At 59.0% G+C, this 22,977-nt stretch overlaps 1 protein-coding gene across 4 annotated transcripts; it reads right to left on the minus strand.

The window, feature by feature from the left end:
* Positions 1 to 1,613: 1,613 nt before the first annotated feature.
* On the minus strand, positions 1,614 to 22,976 carry LARGE2 (LARGE xylosyl- and glucuronyltransferase 2). 4 transcript variants are annotated; one of them, XM_040560132.1, is made up of 16 exons: positions 22,882 to 22,976; positions 17,735 to 17,900; positions 7,466 to 7,639; positions 6,897 to 7,153; positions 6,671 to 6,753; positions 6,295 to 6,418; positions 5,876 to 6,047; positions 5,617 to 5,721; positions 5,260 to 5,372; positions 5,019 to 5,144; positions 4,652 to 4,807; positions 4,373 to 4,536; positions 3,811 to 4,089; positions 3,403 to 3,549; positions 3,045 to 3,240; positions 1,614 to 2,963 (listed from the first exon to the last, which is right to left on the minus strand). In XM_040560132.1, exons 3-16 carry the CDS (start codon positions 7,563 to 7,565, stop codon positions 2,766 to 2,768), a joined length of 2,220 nt encoding a protein of 739 aa, XP_040416066.1. In that variant the 5' UTR covers positions 7,566 to 7,639; positions 17,735 to 17,900; positions 22,882 to 22,976; the 3' UTR covers positions 1,614 to 2,765. The 4 variants fall into 4 exon arrangements, with proteins under 4 accessions (XP_040416066.1, XP_040416067.1, XP_040416064.1 ...); XM_040560133.1 differs by having other exon boundaries at positions 17,735 to 17,893; positions 22,882 to 22,947; XM_040560130.1 differs by lacking the exon at positions 17,735 to 17,900 and having other exon boundaries at positions 22,882 to 22,949.
* Position 22,977: the final 1 nt, after the last annotated feature.

The following is a 22,977-nucleotide window of genomic DNA, read 5'->3' on the forward strand; positions in this document are numbered from 1 at the left end:
GTCACGCTGTCCTCACAGAATCACTTAATGAGAACACCGACTCGTGAGCTGGTTTGTTTTTTTTTTTTTTAAATATCTCTATTTTTTTTAGCCTGATGCTCATAGTGATCTGCAGTCTCTTTGCTGCCTTGAAGTCCCTTGTGGTTTCAGTTTTGGTACAAATGTGTTTAGATTTTAGCAAATTAAAGTTTGGGGGGGAGGGGGTACAGAGCATCTGATCAATTTGTATTTATTTATTTTAACATTTTACTAAATAAAACACAATAAAATCTCTTGTCTCCTTAGCTGTATTTCGCAGGAGGGGACAGGAGGCCCCGCGAGCCGCCCCGGGGACAGCGTTGCCCGCAGAGGGAGGGCCTCGGAGGGCAGCTCTGTGGCTGTGGCTCCTGCTCGAGGTGGTTTTGGCAAGGCTGAAGGGCGCTGCCTTCAGCAGAAATGAATTTTAGCTCTCAAAGGGGCTGTGCAGGGTTAAGAAAAGATCCCCGGCCTCTCAATCAACGCCTCCTCCAGCTGCTGTCCTCCAGCAGAGGGCACATTTTGACCAAAGCCTTGCTCCATTTGCTCTAGGAACTCAAAACTCTTGTGTGTGTGTGTTTTGGGCTAAGGGCTTGCTGGGCCAGGACGTTACCTCAGCACGGTGGCTACAGGCAGAGCTGTGCCTTCTTGCGGGGCCCACAGCTGAGCTAGACACAGAGCCGGCACTGCCACAGCCATCGAGCCCTCATGGAAACACCCCGCTGCTCCCTCCCATGTCTTTAGCAGGGCTTTAGCAAGGAACAGGCTGAACAGGGATAGGTGAACAGCTCTCTAGATGTGACCTGAACGTGTGCGGTTGCCAAGTTCGGCGACAACAGCGAGCTTGGGCTGTATTAAACAGAAGCTGCCAGCTAACCAGCGGGCTGGAGCTGCGCCTTGCTTCACCGCAATTAGCAGCATCTTTCTATCCCTTTCCCAAATAAAGCCTCAGCAACTTGCTTCTGGCATGCCCCCACCTTCCTCTCCCCCTGCAGATTCAAGGCTGGCTGCTTGGAGCCAGGTTTTGTTCCCAATAGCCCCGTAAAGCCGGAGGCGCGCAGCCAGGGAGCTGCCCTGCCTGCGTCGTGGCCTCAGCTGCGCTGCCAAGGTGGGCGCAGGGCAGGGAGGTCCTGCAGACCACAACGCAGCAGCCACAGCTCTCAGGGACAAGCTGTAGCACCGCCAGAACAAGAAAACACATCTCTGCTACTAGGATGTGATGAAACGGGGTGCACAGCTATGCCATGAAGTCACAGACTGCCCCAAAAGGGGGCCACCCCACCACCCAGGCTGCCGGCCCGCAGCAATGCCCATAGCCAGCCCATGTCGAAGCTGGCAGGGGCTGGCTCATCCGATGCTTGGCGACACTGGCATTTCTTCTGCCTGTTGTCATCCCTGCTCCCCAGCCCTCCTGCTGTGCCAGCCAGAAAGGGAATCGGCTTCAAACGCGGCAGGCAGAGCGCTGGCCAGCAGTGCTTTACCCCAGCCCAAGCTCCAGCTACCACTACGGTGCTCTGCTCCCACTGCCTTCCCTCCACGGCACACTTGCAGGCTCGCAGCAGAAAAAAATTAATAACCATGCACTTCTAACAAGGATATGAAAAAGAATAAAAAAGCTTTAATTTAAAAATTAAATTAAAAAGAGAGAATAAGCAAGAGGCGCTTGTGCCCTTTCCAGACAATGCGATTTGTATGGCTCCTCCTGGCCGTTCCCACCACGGACGGAAGTCTTCACACCTGCACAATCTGGCTCCTGCAGACCAGACTAACGCTAAGAAGAGAACAGCAGAGGCTGCAGCAGCAGCTGGCCTGGAGATCCTTCAGTGCCACTAGCAAAATCATCCAGAAGGAAGAAAGGATTAAAAAACACCCACGACACCCTAATCATTTAATTCTTAGGAGAAAAGTATTGAATAATTTAAACAGCGTGAGGAAAGCAATGCATCCTCTGTGCTCCAGTGTGTGATAGCCGTGGAGCAGTGCCTAGCCAAGCTGCTCCCAGCGCGGGGATCCAGCCACAGCGCTCAGCTACGGTCTCCTCCAGTGTCAGCCACATCCCTGATTGTCGCTGGCAGCCTCGGCGCTGCCGAGAGCGGGGAGGCGCGGGGTGGTCCCTGCCAGGAATTCCTCCACACGAGTGCTGGCCCACTGCGATGCTATTCCACCCACCCTGACAGCTGCAGGGGCTGCAGGATTTGTACCACAGCTCAGCCTGTTTTCACTTAAAGCTCCTGCTGATCTCTGGCCCCCACCTCCCAAGGCATCAGGTGGCTGCCTCTGAGCTTGCTCAACAAAGGATGCAGAAGGATGGCCTCCATCCCTTTCTCCCACTCACCGAAGCTCCAGGGGGAGTGCAGAGGGTTGGGAACTGGGACTGCAGAGCAGAGGCAGAGCAGGGAAAGGCGCAGCTCCCAGGCCTCTTGAGCCAGGCCCCAGCCTGAGGTGACCCATGAAGGCTGTCACTCCACATCCGCTAAAACAAGGGATGGAGGGACCAGTCCCTGCAGTCCCTGGCATGGTGGCGGCTCCCCATAACACACGAAGGCTGCTGCTCTGGACAAACCCTTGGCCACGCTGCAGCGGCTTGACCCGCAGGCACCGCCTGTTCTCATAGATGGCATCCTCCCTTATCTATGGGCATCCCATTGCTACCGGCTCGGATCCCTGGGCAGGGCTATGAGGTGGGCTGGGGCAGGAGGGAGGCCCTGCGCCCCCCTTCTCCTGCTGGCTGCACCCGCTGTCCCCGGGCGTCACAGGCTCCTCTCGGCAGTGAGGTATTTGAGTGCGGCCGCCCCGTATCGCCGCGACAAGTCCTGGTGGAACTCCTCCCGCAGCGTCTGCAGGCAGCCCCGGTACCCTGCGCTCAGGCGGAACTTGGAGATGTCGAAGCTGGGGGCGTGGGGCATGTGGATCATGAAGGCGTTGGGCAGGACCAGCAGCTCGTACTCCTGGGGGCACAGCGGCAAGCGTCACCGTTGGCACTGGTGCCGACACCTCACTGCCCACCAGCACCTCCGCCCCTCACCCACCTGCGCATCCAGCTCCATGATGTGGGACACCTTGTTCCAGCCGAAGCCCACGAAGCGCTGGTCATACTTGGGGCAGTCTCGCCTCACTACAACGTAAGGCTCGAAGTCTGGCTGCCACGCCACACGGTACGGCACGGTGGCTGTCCGCCACTTGGCGTAGTCCGTCGGGGCATGGCCTTTTGGCCACACGTGGTACCTGTGAGGAGAGATGGAAGTGAGACACCAGGAAAAGTGGCAGCTCCCTGAAACGAGAGATCCTCTGACCTGGCTGCGCCACAGCCCCAAGGCACACGGGTACAAAACTGGCTTCTGCTGGGTGTGACAGCCCTTTGGATGGTGGGGCAGCTCCAGTCCTTACCTGAAGGTGTAGAGGGAGCCCATGTCCAGCATGGAGAGCAGTTCTGCTTTGGATTTGGGGAAGGTCAGGCGGTAGTGCAGGGTCTCAAACGCCGGCACAATGAGAGCTGCCTTCCTGTGGGGCAGCTCCAGCTGCTGGATGGAGTTCCTGTGGTGGTAGAAAGGGTGTGAGGCCTGCCCGGCCATGACACAGCCCCCTTCCTCAGCCCCTCCACTGCTCCAGAAGGGTATTAATGGGTTTAGGCACCCTGCAGTGCTGCCGTACAGGAGCATGAGGAATGAGGCACCCCTCACAGCCACTGCTCCTTCCGCATCCACCCTTGTCTGACAAGAGCAAGAGCAGGATCACATGGTTGAACACAAACCCAACCATTTCTGCAAGTGAAGAACTGCTGCCCGAGCCCCGTACCTGAGGTAATCGTAGAGGCCATACATCGGCAGGAAGTCAATATCAGTCAGGAAGACGTATGGCGTCTGCGTGTTGGCCAAGGCCACGTTGCGCAGGAGGTTGATGGGGTAGAACTGCCCCTCCTTGTAGACGATGTGGTAGGCGACGTTGCGGCGGGCGCTCAGCACCTCCGAGGCCTGGGCGTAGCGCAGGAACTGCTGGGCCTCCGCATCCGACATGTACAGCGCCAGGCTGATGGGGCCTGCCCAGTGTTTGCAGATGGCCTCCAACATCTGCAGCCTGCAAAGCACAGGGCGCTGCATGAGCAGGAGCTCCTGTGGGAGTTCGGCCAGACCCAGAAGAGGGTGCCTGTCAGCAAGCCGTGTGCCAGCCGAACCTGCTTCGGGGGAAAGTGGAAGGAATTTACTGTTCCCCAACACAGGGTGCTGCTCCTTGCTGCAGTGCTCCAGCGTGAGGGTGAGGAGCCCATGTTAGAGATCTCAGGTAGCTTTAGAGTTGCGGAGTCACCCCAGAGGCAGCGCAGGGGGGAACCCAACCACCCACCAACCCCACTGGCAGGTACCTGTCCATGGAGAGCTGGGCCACAAGGGTGACATCGGTGGGGTTGGGGAGGGCCAGGAACTCGTACTGCAGGAAGAACAGGTGGATGCGGTGCTGCGTGAGGTGCTGCCGGCGGAAATCGTAGCAGGGATCGTCCTCGTCCAACTCTTCCAGGGCCTGCTGCAGCTGCAACACCGCAAAGGTGAGGTAGAGCAGGAGACCCAGGGCGTGCAGGGGCAGCTGCTCGGGGTCTCTGCCTGCCCCGCACTCCGGGTCAGGGGCAGAGTCACCACAGCCTCACCTGGCTGCTGGGCGGGCTGGGGAGGCTGGCACAGCCAAAGAGTTCCCTGCGCAGCAGGTTCCCATCATACTCCAGGAAGGTCAGGTAGAGGTTGCGGAAGAACTCCACGTGCTTGTTCTTCACCCGCAACTTCTTGGGAGAGTTCCAGTGGATTACCTGGGGGCAGCGGCACGTCACCCCGTGGAGAAGGCAGCAGCACCCAAAGTTCCCCAAGACTCCAGATACCATGCTGACTCCCCCCGAGCTCCAGCTCCCATACTCTGTCCTTCAGGCCCTGCACCGTATCTCCTAGTAGGAAGAGCACAGTGCCCCTAACAGGGGAATGTGGGATTCTGCCCCCATCTCAAAGGCAGCAAAACCTACCCACCTTGAGATCCGAGACCTCGGTGTAGCACTGCTCTGAGCGGGTGTGATCAGACAGCTGCACATTCCAGAAGCATGGGAGCCGGTACACCAGGGCTGGATCCTGCTTGATCACCGCATTAAAGATGTCCTAGAAGAGAGAAAGGTGAGTTCACAGGAGGACGAAGGAGCCAGCACAGTCCCCACATGCCAGCAGTGCTACAGGAACGCAGCAGAGCCAAACATCCCGGAGGAGGAACCGTTACCTGATCGGCCAGCGAGGTGGAGAGCATGCTCATGAGCTCCCGCTCTGCCGTCAGCCGCCACATCTGCTCCCAGCCGAGGCGACGCAGGCGGTCCAGCAAGAGCAGGATCACCCCTGGGTGCCAGGACAGAGGGCACTGGGTCACCGAGGGAGTACAGCAGTCTGCGTGCCTCCAGATCTTGGGGCATGCTGCTTCTGTGCATCCACCCACACAACCTCCAGCACACTGTAGCAGCCCCACGTGCCCACACAGACTCTCCTGCCTCACCTCAGCCTTCCCCAGCCTCCCCACACCACATGCTGCCCCAGCTGGATGCTCTGTCAGGGTGCAGGGCCAAGCCCGGCAGTCCATGCTCACCCGTGTTGAAGCCACGTCCTAGGGCTGGCCATGGTTTGTGGTTTTTCCAGAGGTTGCCCAAATACCAGTCGCTTTGGTTCTCCACCAGCCCGATCACCTGCTTGTCTGAGGAAAAAGAGGGACACATGTGGCCTGCCCGGCTGCAAGTTTGGAGGGCCCAAGCAAACCCACTGCACTGGTGCTGTGGCAGATGAGGACCACCACCCTGATGGGCCGTGGGCCAGAGCTCCACCGGGTCCCAAGGGTACCCTGTCCTCACCAGAGAACTTCCCAAAGACAGCCCAGAGTTCAGCAATGTCGGTGGCGAAGGTGATATCGGTGTCCAAGACGATGACCTTGGAGAGGTTGGAGGGTAGTGCCTTGGTAAGCGTCAGCTTCATCAACCCATAGATGCCGGAGTAGTGCTTGTTGGGGATCCACGACACCTCTGGCTGCAAGGTGACACAGCCTCAGGGCTGGGCACGGCCATGCCCTTCCTTGCCTGGGCAGAATGGCTGTGTTCCCATGCAGAGGAGGCCAGCAGAGGGACAGAGCCACTGAGCACCCAGCAGGGTTGTGGGACCAGTAGAAAAAGAGTTAACTACCCCCCTCCCAGCCACCCCGCTGTTCCCCTGGGACCCTCCAAGTGCCTGGCTGGGAAAGAAAGGGGGGAGAGTGTAGAGGGGATCAAGTGCCTGCCTTCAAGTCGTCGGCGTTGTAGAAGCTGACATGGACAGAGGGCACCATCCAGGACTGGAAGAGCGTCTGGAGGATCTGGTGGGCCACCGAGTCCGTGATGAAGTGGAAGTGGAGGGGGTTTTTCCTGCCAAGGGCAATGCAGCGGCACTCAGCACCACAGCAGGAGGAAGCAGACATAGTCCCCATCTCTCCCACCCCTGCCAAGGGACAGAAACCAGGGCCCATGGAGAAAAGCCACCCCTGGGGGGAAACAAACACCCTTCTGTCCCTTTAAGCCTCATCAGTGACACAGGAGGCAGAGGGAGGACTCTCCTCCAGAACTGCTCATCTGCAAACCCCAAACCAGCAGGCCTCTGGCCCAGCACACCCCCGTTACCTGTGGAAGAGGATGGATTTCACCAGGGTGACCACATCCCGGCTGGCGTTGTGTCCGGCACACACAATCGCAACGTGCAGGAGCTGCCCAGAGACAAACATTGCACTTTTCAGACTGGACCCTCCCCTCTGCAGGACTTGCAGATCCTCCCAAGCTCAGCCAGGGTGCTGGCCTCCTGTCGGACATTCCCTGTGTGCCGTGGCACCGTGTCGGTGTGGCCACCCACCTCACACTTGTGCACCATCCGCTGCTTGGGACAGGCCGTGCGGTTGCTCCTCTTGCCCCCAGGGAGGGACCCATCCTCGGCAGAGGCGCCCCACGGTGGGCTGCCGTCGCTGCCATCCGCCTGCGCCTGTCCGAGCTGCCGGCGGAGCTGCTGGTTCTCCTCCTCCACCCGGCGCACCTGCAAGGCCAGCGCCTCCCGCTCCACGTCACGGCTCGGCTGCTCGCCCAGGCATGGCGACAGCAGAAGAAAGCGGCCATCTGCGGGGACACGGCGAGTGGGACGTGTGTTGGACATGGCAAGAAGTTGATGAGGCGGTGCTAAGCCAAGGAGGGACATGGGAAGAATGGGGGGACCAAGTCCCAACCTGAACAGAGAGGTCCTAGGACACACCATGTGTCCAGACAACATCACAGCTCTGCTCCCCCAGACCCCAGGGATGTCCCTGGGAACCTAGAGGCCAGGTGCACCCACAGCTACTTGCACGGTCATAGAGCAACCCTCCCAAGGCCTTGGCCTCCCCTGCCCGCCCCGTGCTTCCCTTGAGCCAAGAAGGTGGAGGGCCCACTCACATTCGAGGCTGCCCATGAAGAGGTAGAGCCAGGAGAGGAGGATGGCCAGGATCACCGTGGCGAGCAGCAGCTTCAGCTTCACACGCCAGGAGCGCAACATGGTGGGCCGGCGGGAGCGGGGCGCTGAGGATCAGGTGGGCAGGCCCAGCCTGGCTGGCCCCAGCATCCTAGAGCCTGCGAGGGGCAGGGAAGCGGAGAGCGGAGTCACTGACGGCCCTGCAGCCCTCATGTGGGTGCCTCAGTGTCCCCCTGTGGGACATCCCCTGCCCTGGGCTGACTCCAGGAGCTGTGACTGGACGGACGCCCCTCAGCTCTCTGGTGACACCCTCCCACAGCCGGCACCCTCCTCCCCATGCTGGGGAACCTGGACACCCCCAGACCTGCCCCACCACCCTGCTGTGGCCTCATGGCCCTCAGAGGGGGGAACTGCAAGCAAGGGAGGAGTGATTTCACTCCTTGCCATCCCACGGGCAGAGGGGAGAGCATGAGAGCTCCCAGGGGAGGAGATGCCGTCCTGCCTCGCTGCCCCCACCCCGCTGCGCTGGGTGGCTGGCCTGAGCTGGTTAATGCTGCCTGCCCTTGAGAGAGAGAGAGCAGAGCCCTCCCCCACCACCTCCAGAGGCTGAAGGGGCTGGGACTGCTCTTGAGACACCGGCCTCAAGGACGTGGCTGGGCTGGGCGAGCCGTGCTGCCCGAAGAGCGCGGCCCGTGAGGAGATAAGCAAGGAGACCGAGCTCGGGACGCTGGCTCCCTTCCCAACCCTCCTGCCAGCAGGTGTAGGGGAACTCCGGCAGCGTCCCTTGTCCCTTCCCCAAGTCCCTGGTGGGTCAAACGCCTCCCCCTATGCTCACCATGCCGAGCACAGCTGCCTGCCCTGGCTAAGTTTTTGGAAAGATCCCGAGCAGTTCGGTGAAACTCATTTCCCAGAGTGCTGGCTTAAAGGGACACGTGGCCCAGGGGCTGCTGGAGCCGGGGGAACAGCGGGGACGTGGGCACAGCACCCTCACCACACCACCAGGGCAGCCACCAGCCCTGCAGGAGCGACTAGAAACTGGGGGCTGCGTGGGGAGGAGGCCGCAGCAGTGCGGGTGTGAGCCAGCCCACAAAAAAACTCCACTTTTGGGAAGGGGAAAGCTCAAATGCAGCCAGGAGCAGCAAAAGAGGAGGGATTCCCCCTGGGATCTGCTGCCCAACCCACACAGCAGGCAGCGATGCCCACGGGACCCCCAGCGCCCTGCCTGCCCCGTGCCCTGCTGGCCTCAGGATGGCACCGTGCTGCCCGCTTTGTCCCCACATCCCAGCCTGCTGACTGGGCTGGGGGAAGCACCACTGTCCCCACGCACACAGCTGGAGACACCTGTGCCCTGGCCACACAGGACTCCACGTCCTCCATGCCAAAATTGTCTTTTTTATGTGGGAAGCAAGCGGTGGAGACCCATTCTGTCCGCCACCTCCTGAGGAGAACCAAGCCAAACACGGGGGCAGAAAGACGGCCTCAGAAAGCCCTGCCCGACCCCAAGAGCCAGGAGCACAGCGCAGACAAGGGCCCCACGAAGCAAGAAACCACCCCACTCTCCCGGTGGGCCAGCGTCGCTCCGCACCCCTGCCTGCCCCGGCAGGAGCCCCAGCCCCTGCCCTCGGCCCCGCATCTGGTGGCGCCACAAAAGCCCGCGCTGCCTCCCGATGAATGGGACACGGATTAGGGTCGGCTCCCCCTGGCGTACCCCCGGCCAGAGCCCATTGATGTGCAGATGTCTGAGGGGCCGCTGGGGCCTGAGGCCAAGGCAGGGCTGAGAGGGCACCGCCACCCAACCCGGGCCGGCCTAGGCAGCCCCTGGGCAAGGGGACGAGGGCTGAGAAGCCAACAGATAGGAATGGGACTTGAGTGCCAACAAAGGAGGGACAAGCTGGGGGCACACAGCAACACCCCAGCTGCTCCTGCTAGCCCCTTTGGCCTCCCCGCCCCACTTATCTGCAGCACCATGGGCCCCCCCCATGGGGAGCGGCACCCCCTGCACGTGAGCATGCTGCCGGGACGGCAGCTTTGGGGGACAGAAGGGGACCAGGGGCAGCAGCACGACCACTGGCAGAGACCCCGGGCAGGCACCCAAGGACTCCATCCCCTCCGTAGCACCCCCAGCCCTCCTCACCTGGCCTCTCGCTTGTCCCCCAGGCAGTGATTTCCTTACCTGCCTTCCCCTTCTCCTCCTCCCAGCGCCTCCTGAGCCAGCTTGCAGCCCGCTGCTGCGGCTCCCTCCTGGGTCTGCCTTTCCCAATCCTCCCTTTACTCCTCCCTTTCAGATCTGACACTTCCCCCCCCCCTCCTCCCCGCTCTCAAACCCGAGCTCCCCCCCGCACGCCCTGCGCTGGCCCCCCTTTCGGAGGAAGAAAGAACAAACAAAACGAGATTAAATTTGCTTGCTACTCAAGAGCCCCCAGCGCCAGGGGCATGGAGTTGCCCAAAGTAAGTCAGGACGAATCTGCCCTCAACTCCCAGCTCTGGGGCCTCACGTACCCCTCCTTTGCTGCGATAAGGGCAGCGTTAGGATTAATTACCCCCGTCCAGCACCTGCCTCCTGCTCTCCCAGGGCAGGTGCAGGAGGCTTTGTCCACATGTAGGATACTGGGGGGGTGGAGGACTGCCAGCCAAGGGGAGACCGGGTAGGCCCTGCTGAGACGGGGCGTGTGGCCAGCCTGGGAAGGAGATGTAAGCGTGGCAAGGATGGGGTGCGGGCTGCCCTGCACCTCTCCTAGCTACTGAGAGAGGGGAGACACTGCCTGCGGCCTGAACGATGAGAGGACAGGGTGCAAACACTGCTGTAGGTGTGCAAAGGAAGGAAGAGCTGCCCACCCGCAGCCAGGAGCAGGGCAGGTTTGCTCCAGCCCCTCCAGGCTGGGAAAGCGGGGCTCCCCAAGGAGCGCAGCGTCCCACCGAAGGGATGGCAGCAGGAGGAGCGGGAGGCCGGGGCTGGGAATGCTAACTATGCAGAGATTGCCTCTACCTGCAGCTCCCCCGCGCCTGGCCCCCGGGCTGGGGAAAGCCAGGGGACAGAGCAAAGGAAGGAGCCCCTGCCCTCCGCCTGCCCTGCCAGGAACCCACGAGGATGCCCGGAGCAGGCAGGGCGCAGTGGGAAGCAGCCACCACCGCCAGCACAGAGGGATCAGGATACAGCAGCCTGCATAGCGATGGAGATGAAACGCAAATTGCCCCCCACCCCGCCAGCAAAGGGCGAGCTGCGGCAGCAAGCACGGGCCTGCCTCGCAAAGACGGAGCAGCACCGGCAAACGCAGCCCCCGAGCTGCAGGGCTGGGGCAGGCAGGGTCTCCACCCAGGCAGCGCAGAAATCACTGCCCCAGGAGATGCGTTTACCTCCCGCTTGGGCGGCTCTTGCTTGTCCTTGCAGAGCCCCTGTCGGAACAGGCAGTCGCACCTTAATAGCACCTTTCTGCCCTGCCCAGCCCCACAGCAGGAGGAAACCCCCGGGCTGCCCCGCTCCTGGGCCAGGGGGGCCAAGAGCAGGAGCCCTCCCTTTGCTCCCCCTATGTCAGGGGGACCCGTCCTGTCCCTGCCCCGTGTGCTTTCCACCACGTAGCACGCGTACGGCTGTGGGGAGGAGGTGGCAAGCAGGAAGGCAATTACACAGCCTCTCCTCCCCCAGGCAACATTAAACGCGCAGCAAGGGGAGAGCAAGGCTGGATGCGGCTCCCATAGACCGGTGGCCGTGGCACCGTGCAGGGGGGCATTGCTCGCAGCATGGGACGTGCGCTGGCCTCCCCGCAGCACTCTCGCTTTCCCCGTCCAGCCCTACCGCTCCCTCCAGCCCACGCGCTCAGCCCCCTGCCCTCCCTCCTCAGTCTCCTTGCTCGCGCCAGACGAGCGTTGCCAGCGGTAAGATGAGAGGTTTCCCAATACCGCCGCTCTCTATTTCCAACCCCTGCACAAGGATGCGGGGCAGAAGTGCTGTCCGCAGCGGGTTGTCCTCCCTCCCTCCCCCATGCTTCTCCTAACCACGCTCTCCCCAGGAGCAGGGCAGCTTCTGCTTCAGCAGGGATGGGGACTGTGGCACACGGGACGAGAGGCTCCGTGTCCCCAAGGCTGGAAGAGGCTGCCAGCAGACACACGGCTCTCTCCTCCCACCTGGACTCCCCCGTCTGCAGTGACTCCAGGGCAATAGCCGGGTAACGGGGAGCGTCAGGCCAGCGGGGTGAGCAGCTGCACAAACACTGGGCCGGGCCTCCCACCTCAGGAGGCAGAGACAGGCCCGGGGACAGCCCAGAGCCAGGGCATCACGGGACAAAAGGCAGAGAGACCCCACTCACCGCCACCAAGAAGGAATGCTGGGTGTGCTCATATCGACCTTCAAGGCCCTAGCAGCAGGCAACCTGCCAGCTATCCCCCCGTGCTCCCACAGGAGCCCCTCATTTTGTCTCAGCCCCGCCGGCCTTCGCTCTGCCTGGCTGGGCGGCTGCCCGGTCAGCAGTTAATGTTTAGGGAGAGCTGGCACAGGTCACAGGGTAGCCCAAGGCTTGCTCTGCCATCCCGTTCCCCCCCAGGCACTACAAGTGAAGAGGTGGCCAGGCTGGCCCCTGCAAGGAGCGGAGAAGACCCACCACACTTCAAAGAGAGGCAACGGGACAATCTTTTGCTTTTCTGAGTAGATGGAAGGGGACAGGCCAATCCCTCGTTCAGCAGGTCACCTGTAAACCACGTGCAGCAGCACACATCTGACACAGTGACATACAGCTAGGGGTCATCTCCCTTCCCTGTCACCAAAATGACTCTGCCCGAAGAGGACTGCACCAGCCGGTGGATACCACACAAGCAGTTCAGAGCAGAGCAGCTGCAGGAATTTACAGAGGCGGAAAGGAATTTGGCTAGGAGAGCAGGATTAAAAACCCATGCTCCGGATTACCCCTCCACCCCTCCTTCCCCCAGTCTTATGATAAGCAAAACTTAAGTGAGAATTTCACCTCCATTCTCACTGGAAAAGAGAACCTGTGGCAAAGCAGCCACCACATTCTAGAAATGGGATCAAGCCACGGAGTGAGACACCAGAGCATGGGCTGTAAAACAAGAAAGTGTCGTCATCCCTCCACCACCACTGAGCTGCAGAGAAAATTGCAACTAAGACAAACGTTTCCCTGGGTCAGCAGTCAGCTGTGTCTCAGTTGTGGCTCACTCCTGTGCATCAAGTTCTTCCCAGGCCCGGAAGATTACCATTGCACAATTCTGCAGCTGCACAAGTTCAGCTTTTTATTCCACAAAGGTCACACAGAAAAAGCTACGCTCTCCTGAGAAAAGCATACCCCGCAGGGAACAGAAGCTGACAGTCACTGAAGGGTGTTAGTTGAAGCTCCCAGCTCGGTCAGAGCAGGGACCTCCATCACCAGACTGTTTCCTTTCCTCTCCCAGAGCACGCGGAAAATAGCAAGTCCAGACTGGGTCTGACACGGGCACATGCCTCACTGCTTACCTCTCAGCATCTGAAAGCCCAGGAACGCATCAGGGAGCAACTCCTCTTGGCAGAGACGCCGATCACGAGGCCCTGCTAGATGCAGCCCGCTCTAGCTAAGCGCAAGTAGCCTTCAACCACGCTTGTGGGGACACCGGGGCAGCAGGGTGCTGGGCTGCACTCCTCTGCACGTGCTGCTTTTGTCCCTCACAGGACAAATTCCCCCTCGCAGGGGAATCAGCAGGACAGAGTGGCCTGTATCACATCTCCACGTGCTAGCCACAGGAGGGGCCAAGCCTGGATTCCATGCAGGAGCACTATAAGGGACAGAAGGACCCTGCCTGCCTTTTGAAACAGAAGAGGAGCAGCATTTGGGCTGGTCTCCAACTTCCTTCCCTCTCTTGGGATTAGGTTTCTAGTATCTGCATTTTTGCTGACGACTGTGCTGCAGCTAATGGCCAGCTCTGAATCCATGAGGTTCACCGTGTCCTAGTCTCGGGACGTGCTCTGAGCACTGCAACCTGCTCACCCCGGCCATTTCCTGACACTTCTGCTGCTGTGGGCTTGCGGCAGACGCAGTTCCTGTGGTCAGAGCTGAGAGGTAACAGCAGGGTCAGCAGTCAGCAGCTCCTGCTTCTATCCAAGTCTGTCCGCAGCAAGCCCCCTTCCAGATCCAGCTCTGCCATCAGCACAGCTGGAGCACACACCAGTCATCATGTCCCAAACAGCAAAGGGATGGGAATGTCACTGTGTGAAACAGCAATGCCTCAAGTTTCCAGCTAGCAGTGCCCAAGTGTGTGCAGCCTTCTCCCTGTTCATCAAGGTAGAGGTTGGCAGGAGATTCCCTCCACAAAATCTCCCTCCTCCTCGAAACACTCTTGAACAACCTGCACCAAGAGCTGCTCCCCAGCGGGACAAGGGAAAGCACGAACAACATCTGACCAGACTTAGCCCCTACAGATGCTTGCGGAGTCTGCGCCATCTCATGCAAAACACCAGGTTAATTACAGCAAAAAGGAGACAAAGTGACCCCAGCCACCCAGAACCAGCACTCTGCTTGGAAAAGCCCACGACAGGCACGATATCGTCCTTCCCGCCAGCTCCGAGAAGATGCCAGGGGCAGGGCTCTGAGACAGGACCCCAGGTGCCTACAGTGCCTCGTCACCCGCAGAGCTGGGTAAGTGTTTTCGGCTGAGTAGTTATTGATTGAAAACTGCAGTTTCCAGACAGCTCAGAGCTATTTGCTGCTTCACGACAAGTTTTGGACAAGAACAAAATGCTTTGTTTTCCAAGCAAAAAGTCTCATTTTGCACTGTTTTGCCTGAAATTGAGCTGTGTTACATTTAAAAGAAAAGATAAAAAGGTACCTCAAACTGGGTTGTGTTCTTTTTTTTTTTTTCCTCCAGCTTTTCATTTTGGGCACTAAATCAAGCAATTAATTGTCTGCCTCGGTTCTGTTCTCCAGACAAGCGGCGAGCATCACAAGCCAAAGGGATGGAGCAGCTCTGCCTAAGCAGCAGCACTGAGGTCAGTGCTGATGTTTCCTGCACCACAGGCTCTGTTCAGAGCTCGGTTCCAGCCCTCCAGAGGCCAGCAAGCACTTGCCTGGAGGAGGGACAGAGAAGCACAGCCGCAGCCTGGCCTCTTCCACTAGAGACTGGCCCAAACTGGGAGCTGCGTTCAAGCAGCCACTCGCATCTTCCTTGCCCAGAGCTATTCCTGGCATTGATGCCCTCAGCGTCCAAACAGGGCTGAAAGCAGAGCTCGTCCACAGAAGAATGGAACAACTGCACTATAAATAGCAAATCAGGATGGCTCAGGGCAGACTCTGCCCTGCCCTGAGGGAGGCTGTTAAAAAATCCAAGCAGCAATAGTACCATCCAGTCAGAGTGCCCTGGGCACTTTATAGCCCTGAAGTGATACTTGAGCCACAGAGATGCTTACGCATTGCAAATAGGCTCTGACACTGGAGGTAGAGCTGTTGGTCAGGCTAAGAGACTGCTAACTTACCTGCAAAAAAGCACACGGGGCATTTTGCAAACTGGAAACTGAGGAAGCAATGGATAGGAACAATAGGATGGGAAGGTGGTTCCCAGAGCCAAGGGGAGAAAAAAATGCTCCCAATAGCCAAACTCCATGTTGAGCCTTCCCAGCACTCTTCCTCACCTCATCCTGCTGCTCGCTATCTTTCCATCCCTGGTGTTCCTCACACTGCCAAGCCAAATCCTGAACCTCAACAGCAGAGGACAAAGGCAAGGAGGAAACAACATGCCTTGACTCAACCAAGCAACAGGATAAAAGCTCACGTCTTCTGCAAACCGCTGGAACCTCTGCAACACCCAAACCACACCAGGAGTGGGACAGATGAGAGCACAGCCCACCCGGTGACCATCAGGGTTGAATTCCCCTCCTACCCTCAGGAAGTCTTATCCTCCCAAGCCGTACCCCTGTCCTCCCTGCCAGTGCCTCCATGTGGAGCAGGAAGCGCTCAGCCTTCCCCTTCACACTGACAGCATCTGTCCAATAAAGATGTCCTCATCCTCCACAGACGAGGAAACCACTAACCTCATGCAGCCCTGCCAGATACCAGCCTCCTGCTCCCAGCAGGGAGCCCTGAGCTTTCAGCAGCACAGGGATCACAGTGCTGCAACACGGCTCACTCGGGTGTATGCAGGGAATAAGAGGACAGGACTGACAACTGGGAACACGGGGAGAGGTGTACACACACAGGGAAAGCACAAGACCCAGACCAAATCATCCAGCATATAAACACACACATGCCGGGAAGCAGTTGCTTCCTCTGCCAGAAAGTGTTGTTTTTTTTCCTGTCAGAATAGGAAAATAGCACTCCAAAAAAAATGTTAAGGGAAGCTTTCTGCTGCCAACCGTGAAACAGCCTGGCGGAACTGCTTTGGAGTACAAACAGCAAGCAGGAAAATCACAACCCCTCGCTTTACTGCTCCTGGAACACCCAAGACAGCCAGGGCACAAGAAATGATGACAGCCAGTGCTGACTACAAGTCCACCTTGAGAAGTGCAGAAGCCCACAACTCACTTCCCTCCGCCTGCTCCGTCTCCCTTCTTAATCTTGTGCCACAAGCGAGAGGAGAGGGAGAGGTCTCAAGTGTGGCCAAGTTTCTACTTCAGGGAAAGAAGGTTGATAACTGACCGGACAGGATGCGAGCACCCATTGAGGAAAAGGATTAGTAACCCCCTAATCTGTACATTTTGGAGTCTAAGCACTTTACTTTGCTCTCTAATTAAACCACAGAGTGCAGAGATTGGCAGAAAGGGTAGAACAAGGAGGAAGAAGGAAAGGGAACAGAGGCTGTGGCTTAAGATTCCTTGTGGCTTAAATGCAAGGCAGGGGGGTCAGTGGTAGGGACGTATTTCACCTCAAGTGCAGGCAGGACTGCTTCACATCCTGCCGTCTCCCCTGAGGCAGCCCGTAGCGGGGCTGAGGGCAGGCTGCAGAGGCACCTGCACTGTGTCCTGGGGATAGCAGAGGAGGGAGCAAGGGGCTGTGAGACAGGATGAAGCTTTACCTGAGGCAGCCTCACAAGTTTGTTTCCCTCCTGGGAAGCCACATGAGCTCCAAGCCACATTTGTGTCTCCTCTTCCCAGACCCGGCCACACAGAAGTGCCTTGTTTCAGCGCTTATCTGGCTCCAGGCTGGGAGAGGCTGGTGCCTCGCTGCCCTGGCACCCACACAGCACGTTCAGCTCTGTGCTGGGCTCATTAGGGGCTCCCTGGCAGGAGAAACCTTCCTGGCACAGGTAAAGAGGGAAACCTTTTATCACAGCGCACGACAAACAAAGCAGTTCACATAACGTTTCCCTCGAGCTCTGCTGAGGCCCACGTGCCTATGCCAAGAGGAGGCAGCAGGCCCGAGCCCCGCTCCTCGCTGCTGGCGCTGCGGCACGCAGCAGGGACAGCCTCAGAAGGAAAAACTAGCCAGGCTGAGGGGTCAGAGGCACTCTGGGCTGCCCCACACTACCATGAGCTGGTGGCATGGCTGGGAATGGGGAGGGTTTCGTCTCCCAAAATGCTCTGCCTCCAGCTCTGCCCCGCCACACCAAGGGGGGTGCCGGGGCAGCCTGTCACTCCCGCGTCCCTCTCTTCCCTCGCTCCTATTCTTTGGAATTCCTCTCTTCTGTTTGCTTTGTTTCAGCCCTCAATGAACAGGAAGAAAAGGGAAGGAGCCTTGACAAATCCGATCAAGGCGCAGACATGCTGAGGCCCCCTCCCGCTGGCATGCCAAGCCCTGCACTAATGAGGGGTGGAGGAGAGGCAGCCGCTGAGAACAGTGGCCCCACAGAAACCCTTGGTGTAAGGGACAGAGGGAAAAGAAGCTGCTGGAGCAGAACAACACTAGCACAAGCTCTCAGCCTTCAGAAGAGGGTCTTCCCATTTCCCTTGGCCCAGAGACCTTGCTCCTCAGCCCCAGTCCATCACTGGCTGCCCACTAGACTAGAAACAAGCAATAGACCACCACTAGGGTTGGGTGAGAAGGATCCAGATGCACACATTCAAGGGAAGTTCAACTGAAACAGCCACAGAGATGGGACCACGCTTTACTCAAAGGATTCACACAGGAATCTGGTATTTCCCCCAAAGAGCTGGCCCACAAGGGCTTACAAGCACCAGTGTTGTCTCCAGAGCCTCCCCACTGGTCCCAAACACCACACATCCAGCAAGGAGGAAGCCTGCAGTGCCATGCGATTATCCCCGGTTTACCAATTGGGATACAGAAGCACTAAGACAGAAGGGAAGAGAGCACACATAACTTGTCTACTCAGAGAGACAGATAACCAACCTTTGGAAGCTGCCAATGTTGCAGGGGTACCTGGGAACGGCTGGAGAAGCTGGCAGGGCCTGGCGGTGGCTGAGGACCACCCTCTAACTGGGGATTCTCAACTTGAGGGGCAGAGAGCACATCCCAGCTGTACTTGAGGGTTTTGCAGCTTGCTATCACCTGAAACCTGAAAGACAAAGTCACAGGAAGAGCTACTGGATAAGAGAGCTGGGGGCCAGGCCCCAGCACAGCCAAGAGCGTTATAAATCATCAGCAGCACCACCCAGCACCTTGATCCTGTCCTTTTCCTCCAGCTCACTACAAAGCAGAGCTCAGCGTCACCTGAGGCTACCCAACCAGCCCATGGGAGAATATCTGAGTGCTGCAGATCAGTGCCCCATCCTGCAGCATGTCCCCACACACTGAGCATGGTGGCTGTGGCTTTGCCAGCACTTCTGGGGATGCTCCACTACAACACACGCAAGTGCTCACACCAACTCTTGAGAAGGAGCTGGGTGAGGAAGACAAGTTCCCTGGCCCCCTCCCAGATGACAGCAGCAGCAAGTGTTGAGCTTGTAAGGTAGTGAGGGGATTAACTATCACGTCCAGTAACCCGAGCCCCTGCAACATACCCTGGGCAGTCCCAGGGGTGGGTCAAGAGTCTGTCCAGATAGATGCACAGCCAGGAGAGAGACAAGATAAAGGCAGAGAGGAGGACAGAGAGAGAGAGCAGGCAAAACCCACCAAGCCACTTGCATTGCCGGGAGCCAAGAAGCCTGCACACACCACTCCTCCCATGCTGGGATCTCACCCAGCGCGCCTCTTCCCTCCGGCTCCCATGGGGCTGGGCACACGCGCCCCATACCCGCCTGCTTGGATGGATAAGCATCTTCAAACCATGTGTAAAACGTGCCAAAACATCTTTCTGGCCTGTTCCACCTGCTTTACAACCCTGAACAGAGCAGTGAGTGTGCTGTGAGCCCCCCACCACAGCACATACTGCTCTTCTCTATCCATAACAAACCCCAGGTCGGCCTGGCACAGCACAACACGAAACCAGGTAGGCAACATCAGTCCCAACAAGGGCTGGTAATAACAACAGCACAACGGCTTCCCCCTGAGCAGTAAAACCCAGCAACTCCAGTGAAGAAATACAGCACCACTGCCCAGCAAAGCCCTCCTGCAGCAGCAAAGCCTGATGCTACTTCTGCTCTGCAAGTCTCCCACGGTGTCTGGCTACGAGGTGGCAGCCAGTGACAAAGGACACAGGAGGGAGCCCTGCTGCACACGTCAGTAACGAGACATCTTCTCCATCATCCCCGCTCTGACCTGTCAGCTCCCACCTCAGACCAAAAGCATCTGGAAGGGGAGCACCTGGAACACAGATACTTCTGGGATAGAGGGAACGGGATATGAGCCAGGATGCAGAAACAGCAGGGCCCAGGTCCCCTTGCAGTCACAACCCTCCCTCAGGTATTCCCAGAGCCCTGCATTTACAGGGGTCAGTTCAGCAGGTAAGAGTCAAGCCTCTGGCACCCACCTGGACTAGGAAGCAGAAGCTGCCGGGAGCACGGCTGCGGAGTTTCAGCAGCTGAGAGCTGGATACCAAAGGCACCTTCAGCAGGGGTGGCACCGAGCGGGGAGAGCCGGGCACGTGTCTGCCACACAAGGCAGCACTGCCCAACGGGATCCTCCCCAGCCCTGCCAGCAAAAACCAACTCCCTGCAGGGACGTGGCGAGAGCCTGACCTCCAGGGCACAGGCCGCATGTGCTGCAGGCCACCAGCAGCTGCCCTGCTCACCCTAACGCAGCAGCACCGCCTCCCTCGGCGCCCGGGGAGCCGGCCGAATCTCTCCCTTGAAGCGTGTCCATTAACCCGGGCCGCCAGAGAACTGCGTGTCCAGAAGTTTTTTCCAACTGCATCACATGGTTATTAAAAGATATCGCCTCCCGCTCTCAGCCTGTAGCACAGGCAGATTTGGGATGTTACGGGAGACGCTGCACGTTGCTAAATGAATCAGAGAGGGGAGTTATCCGAGCAGCAGGCCAGGGCCCTAAACAACTTGCTGGAAAAGGCAGGAGGCGGTCAGGATCTCACAGCAGGGCTCTGCACACATTGCCAGACATGCTGCTCCTCCTGGGAAGCCACAGAGTCTCTCTTGCAGCCTCGGCTAAGCTGGGGAGGGCAGTGGCACCATGACAGAACAGCAAGAAAATGCCCCCAAGTCAAAAGGCCCATTCAACCCCCTCTCCCCACACACATACTTTAACTTGTTTGACCTGGGTTTCCCTTCCCCACAGACTACTGCTTCAAGCAATAGACCTGTCAGCAGCACTTCAGGAACTCGAGGACTACAACGGCCAACATCCCCTCCTAGCTGCTGCCTCTCCGGGCCCCAAGGGGGCTGTAAAAGGTCAGGGATGCGAGCAGCCACCCCCAGCAATGCCACGCTTGGAGCCTGGTGTGGTTCCCTGCCCTCATCTCCTCATCATGGCAGAGAATTCAGGCTCTCCTGAAAGGTGCTGGCCTCCAGTGAGACACCACGAGTGCATTGGGCCTTCCATTCTAGGCAGGGCTCATGTGTCAGGGACTAAAATACTCTCTGTGCACGCATCTGCCCACAGGTTATTTGGAGCTAGTCACAATTTAACCCCAGCCATCCCGAAGGCTTGGCTGAGCTCACCCAGAAGCAAAGAAAACAGGCGGACACACCACAGCATGGGGCTGAGCAGGGCAGGAAGGGACACCCAGGTGGAGGCTGGGCCAGAAAGGCCACCTCGTCCCACACCAGGACGGCTCCTGCAAGCCTCAGAGGGAAAGATCCATGCCCCAGGCCTCACGCTGCTGAGCTCTTCCCCTAGCCCAGCACGCTGCGAGGCCTGCATTAGGCATGGTTTGAGCAAGGTTTCCGTAGGACGAGCTGCCTCAGACCCACGGCAGAGCTCTGCCTGGGGTCAGCCTGCCCACACACGGTGCAGTCTTTGCAGACCTGAGCCAAGAGCGAGATGCTGGCAGCCAGGCAAGCTGGACTTCAGCACGGCACCTGCTGATGGGCTGGCAGAGCGCGTGCTTTTCTGGTGTGCTTCTTTTCCTGCCATTACTGCTGAGCCTGCATCCCTCATCAGATGAGAGAAACCATTTGGCCTCACTTACAGCTGTGGGGCTTCCAGTAAGCACCAGCCTTTGTCACCCTGACCAGTAAGTGCTAGGAAAGGAGTGGCTCAGAGATCTTTTCAGGCACAGGCAGGAAAGAAACCAGCCCCTTCACCCAGCCTTTCACCTCCTACCCCTGCAACGGGCACCGTAAGTCAAGGCAGTTGAAGTCTTGCCCAATCTCATGGGCTCCCAGCAGCTTTGAGAAGCTGCCCCTCCTACAGTGCTCCCTTGCAGCTTATTGACCATAAAAAGGCACCGTGATGCTACTCAAACTGCCCTCCAAACTTGCTCACTGCGGGAGGGAGACTAGCAGAAAGGCAGACAGGACAGCCAGCGGATGGGAGGGAGCCACAGGACAGGGAGGGAAGAGGAAGCGTCTGCCAAAAAGCTCCTCATTAGGGGAAAGAGCCGCACTATCTAGCGATGCTGTTCGGAGTAGCCCAAGGACTTTGTGCATCAGGCTTCACCTCTGGCTGTGGACAAGGTGTCTCTGGCAGCCTCCTCAGCAGCCAGCTCTCAGATTGCTGTCTGGCAGGGCCAGCACTTCTCCTTGAAGGGCAGCAGCTCCGGCAGTCGGCACTGGATATGCCCCTAGAGCCATCAGCAGTGCATATGCCTACCGTGAGCAGGCAGTTCTGCAGGCCTCCATCACGGGCTTCAGGTGCTATCCCACCCCACTTCGACATGCTTGCTAGCAGCTCCACCACCGTGAGTTTCAGAGCGGCTCACAGGTAGTAACACGACATGCAAATAGGAAGTTGGGTCTAACCCACACAATTCTGACTAAAAAGTTTTCTTTAGCACCAGACCGTTTGCCAGCAGTACCTCATGCCCTTCACGAACTCAGCCTGCCGGAAAACAAACCCTCAGGGGAAGGGGGGAGAGATCAGAAAGGATAAAGTGCCTGCCCATACAGCCGTAATCCTCGCGGTGGAAGCCGCAGGCAGACACTGCGCCCATTGTGCGGAGGTAACCGGACAGGAGGAAGGAGGGGCAGCTTGGCAGAGCTCTGTTTGCACTCGGGAGGCTGCAAAACGCCCTCCTTGCCCGCCCTGCGCTCCCTCAAAGGAGCCGCGCTCCAGCACGGAGCCGTGCAGCTGCTGACCTTTGCACCGTGAGGCTTGCCGTGGGGTGGCTTGGGGGCACTGACCACAGGCGTGCCGTGGGCCAGGCGGGCTCAGCGCAGGGTGACCGGCCACAGCTGAGCCCAGCAGAGCTGCAGCACGGCTCAGGGAGGGTCTGCAGGACCGAGCAAAGGTGTGGGCCCTTCTGCAACAGGCTGCAGCCAGGTACATCCCACACCTATAAAATGGGGGTTGGTGCTTAAGCACAGCAAAGACACGGCACGAGCAGGGCTGTGTGAGTCCATCACACCTGTAATGTGCAGGAAGGAGCATGGTGGCTTTGACCGCAGGGCCCTGACCGCCTCCCTTCCTCCAGCCCCACCAGCCCAGAGCAAGGACACGGGTTAGAAGGGGCAAACGAGGCCGGCAGGCCCCCAACCCCAAGTCCCCCCTTACTTTTTCTATCTGCTACCTACTGTATGGACCCCACAGCCTGGGGAGTTCAGCATGCTAAGAGCTGGGGGCTGCTCCTGTGCAGCCTGCCAGGCGTTACACGTCCAGAAATAAAACCCCTGTCAGAGCAAAAAGCTGGCACTCAGCTGCATGCCGTGGGGAGACGGATCCCTCGGGGATCAGAGCTGAGCCCCCCCGAAGGGGACCCCCCAGCTCACCCCCAGCTGCCGGCAGAGGCACCCACCAGCACCCACACAGGATACCTCATCACATACCCGGCCACCCCGCGCTCCCTCCTTAACACCACCGATAACGCCTTTTACACCCAGCGCTGCCACCAGATATAACAACCCCCCGCGGACCCCACCGCCAGCTCTCCGGGCGGGCAGGCTCCCCTCACCGGAGGCACCGAGCACCCCCTCCCTAACCACAGCCCCCCGGGACCCCCACCACCGGGCACAGCACCCCCCCCCCCACCCGGAGCCGCCCCGCACCTGCCGGGCCGCCACCGGGACCGGGACCGGGGCCACCGCCGCCGCCGTGCCTTTAAACCCCCGCCCCGGCGCCCATGGGGCGGCCGGCGCTGGGCG

Source organism: Cygnus olor, chromosome 5 (genome assembly GCF_009769625.2).
Source record: "Cygnus olor isolate bCygOlo1 chromosome 5, bCygOlo1.pri.v2, whole genome shotgun sequence".
Classification (NCBI taxonomy): Eukaryota; Metazoa; Chordata; class Aves; order Anseriformes; family Anatidae; genus Cygnus; species Cygnus olor.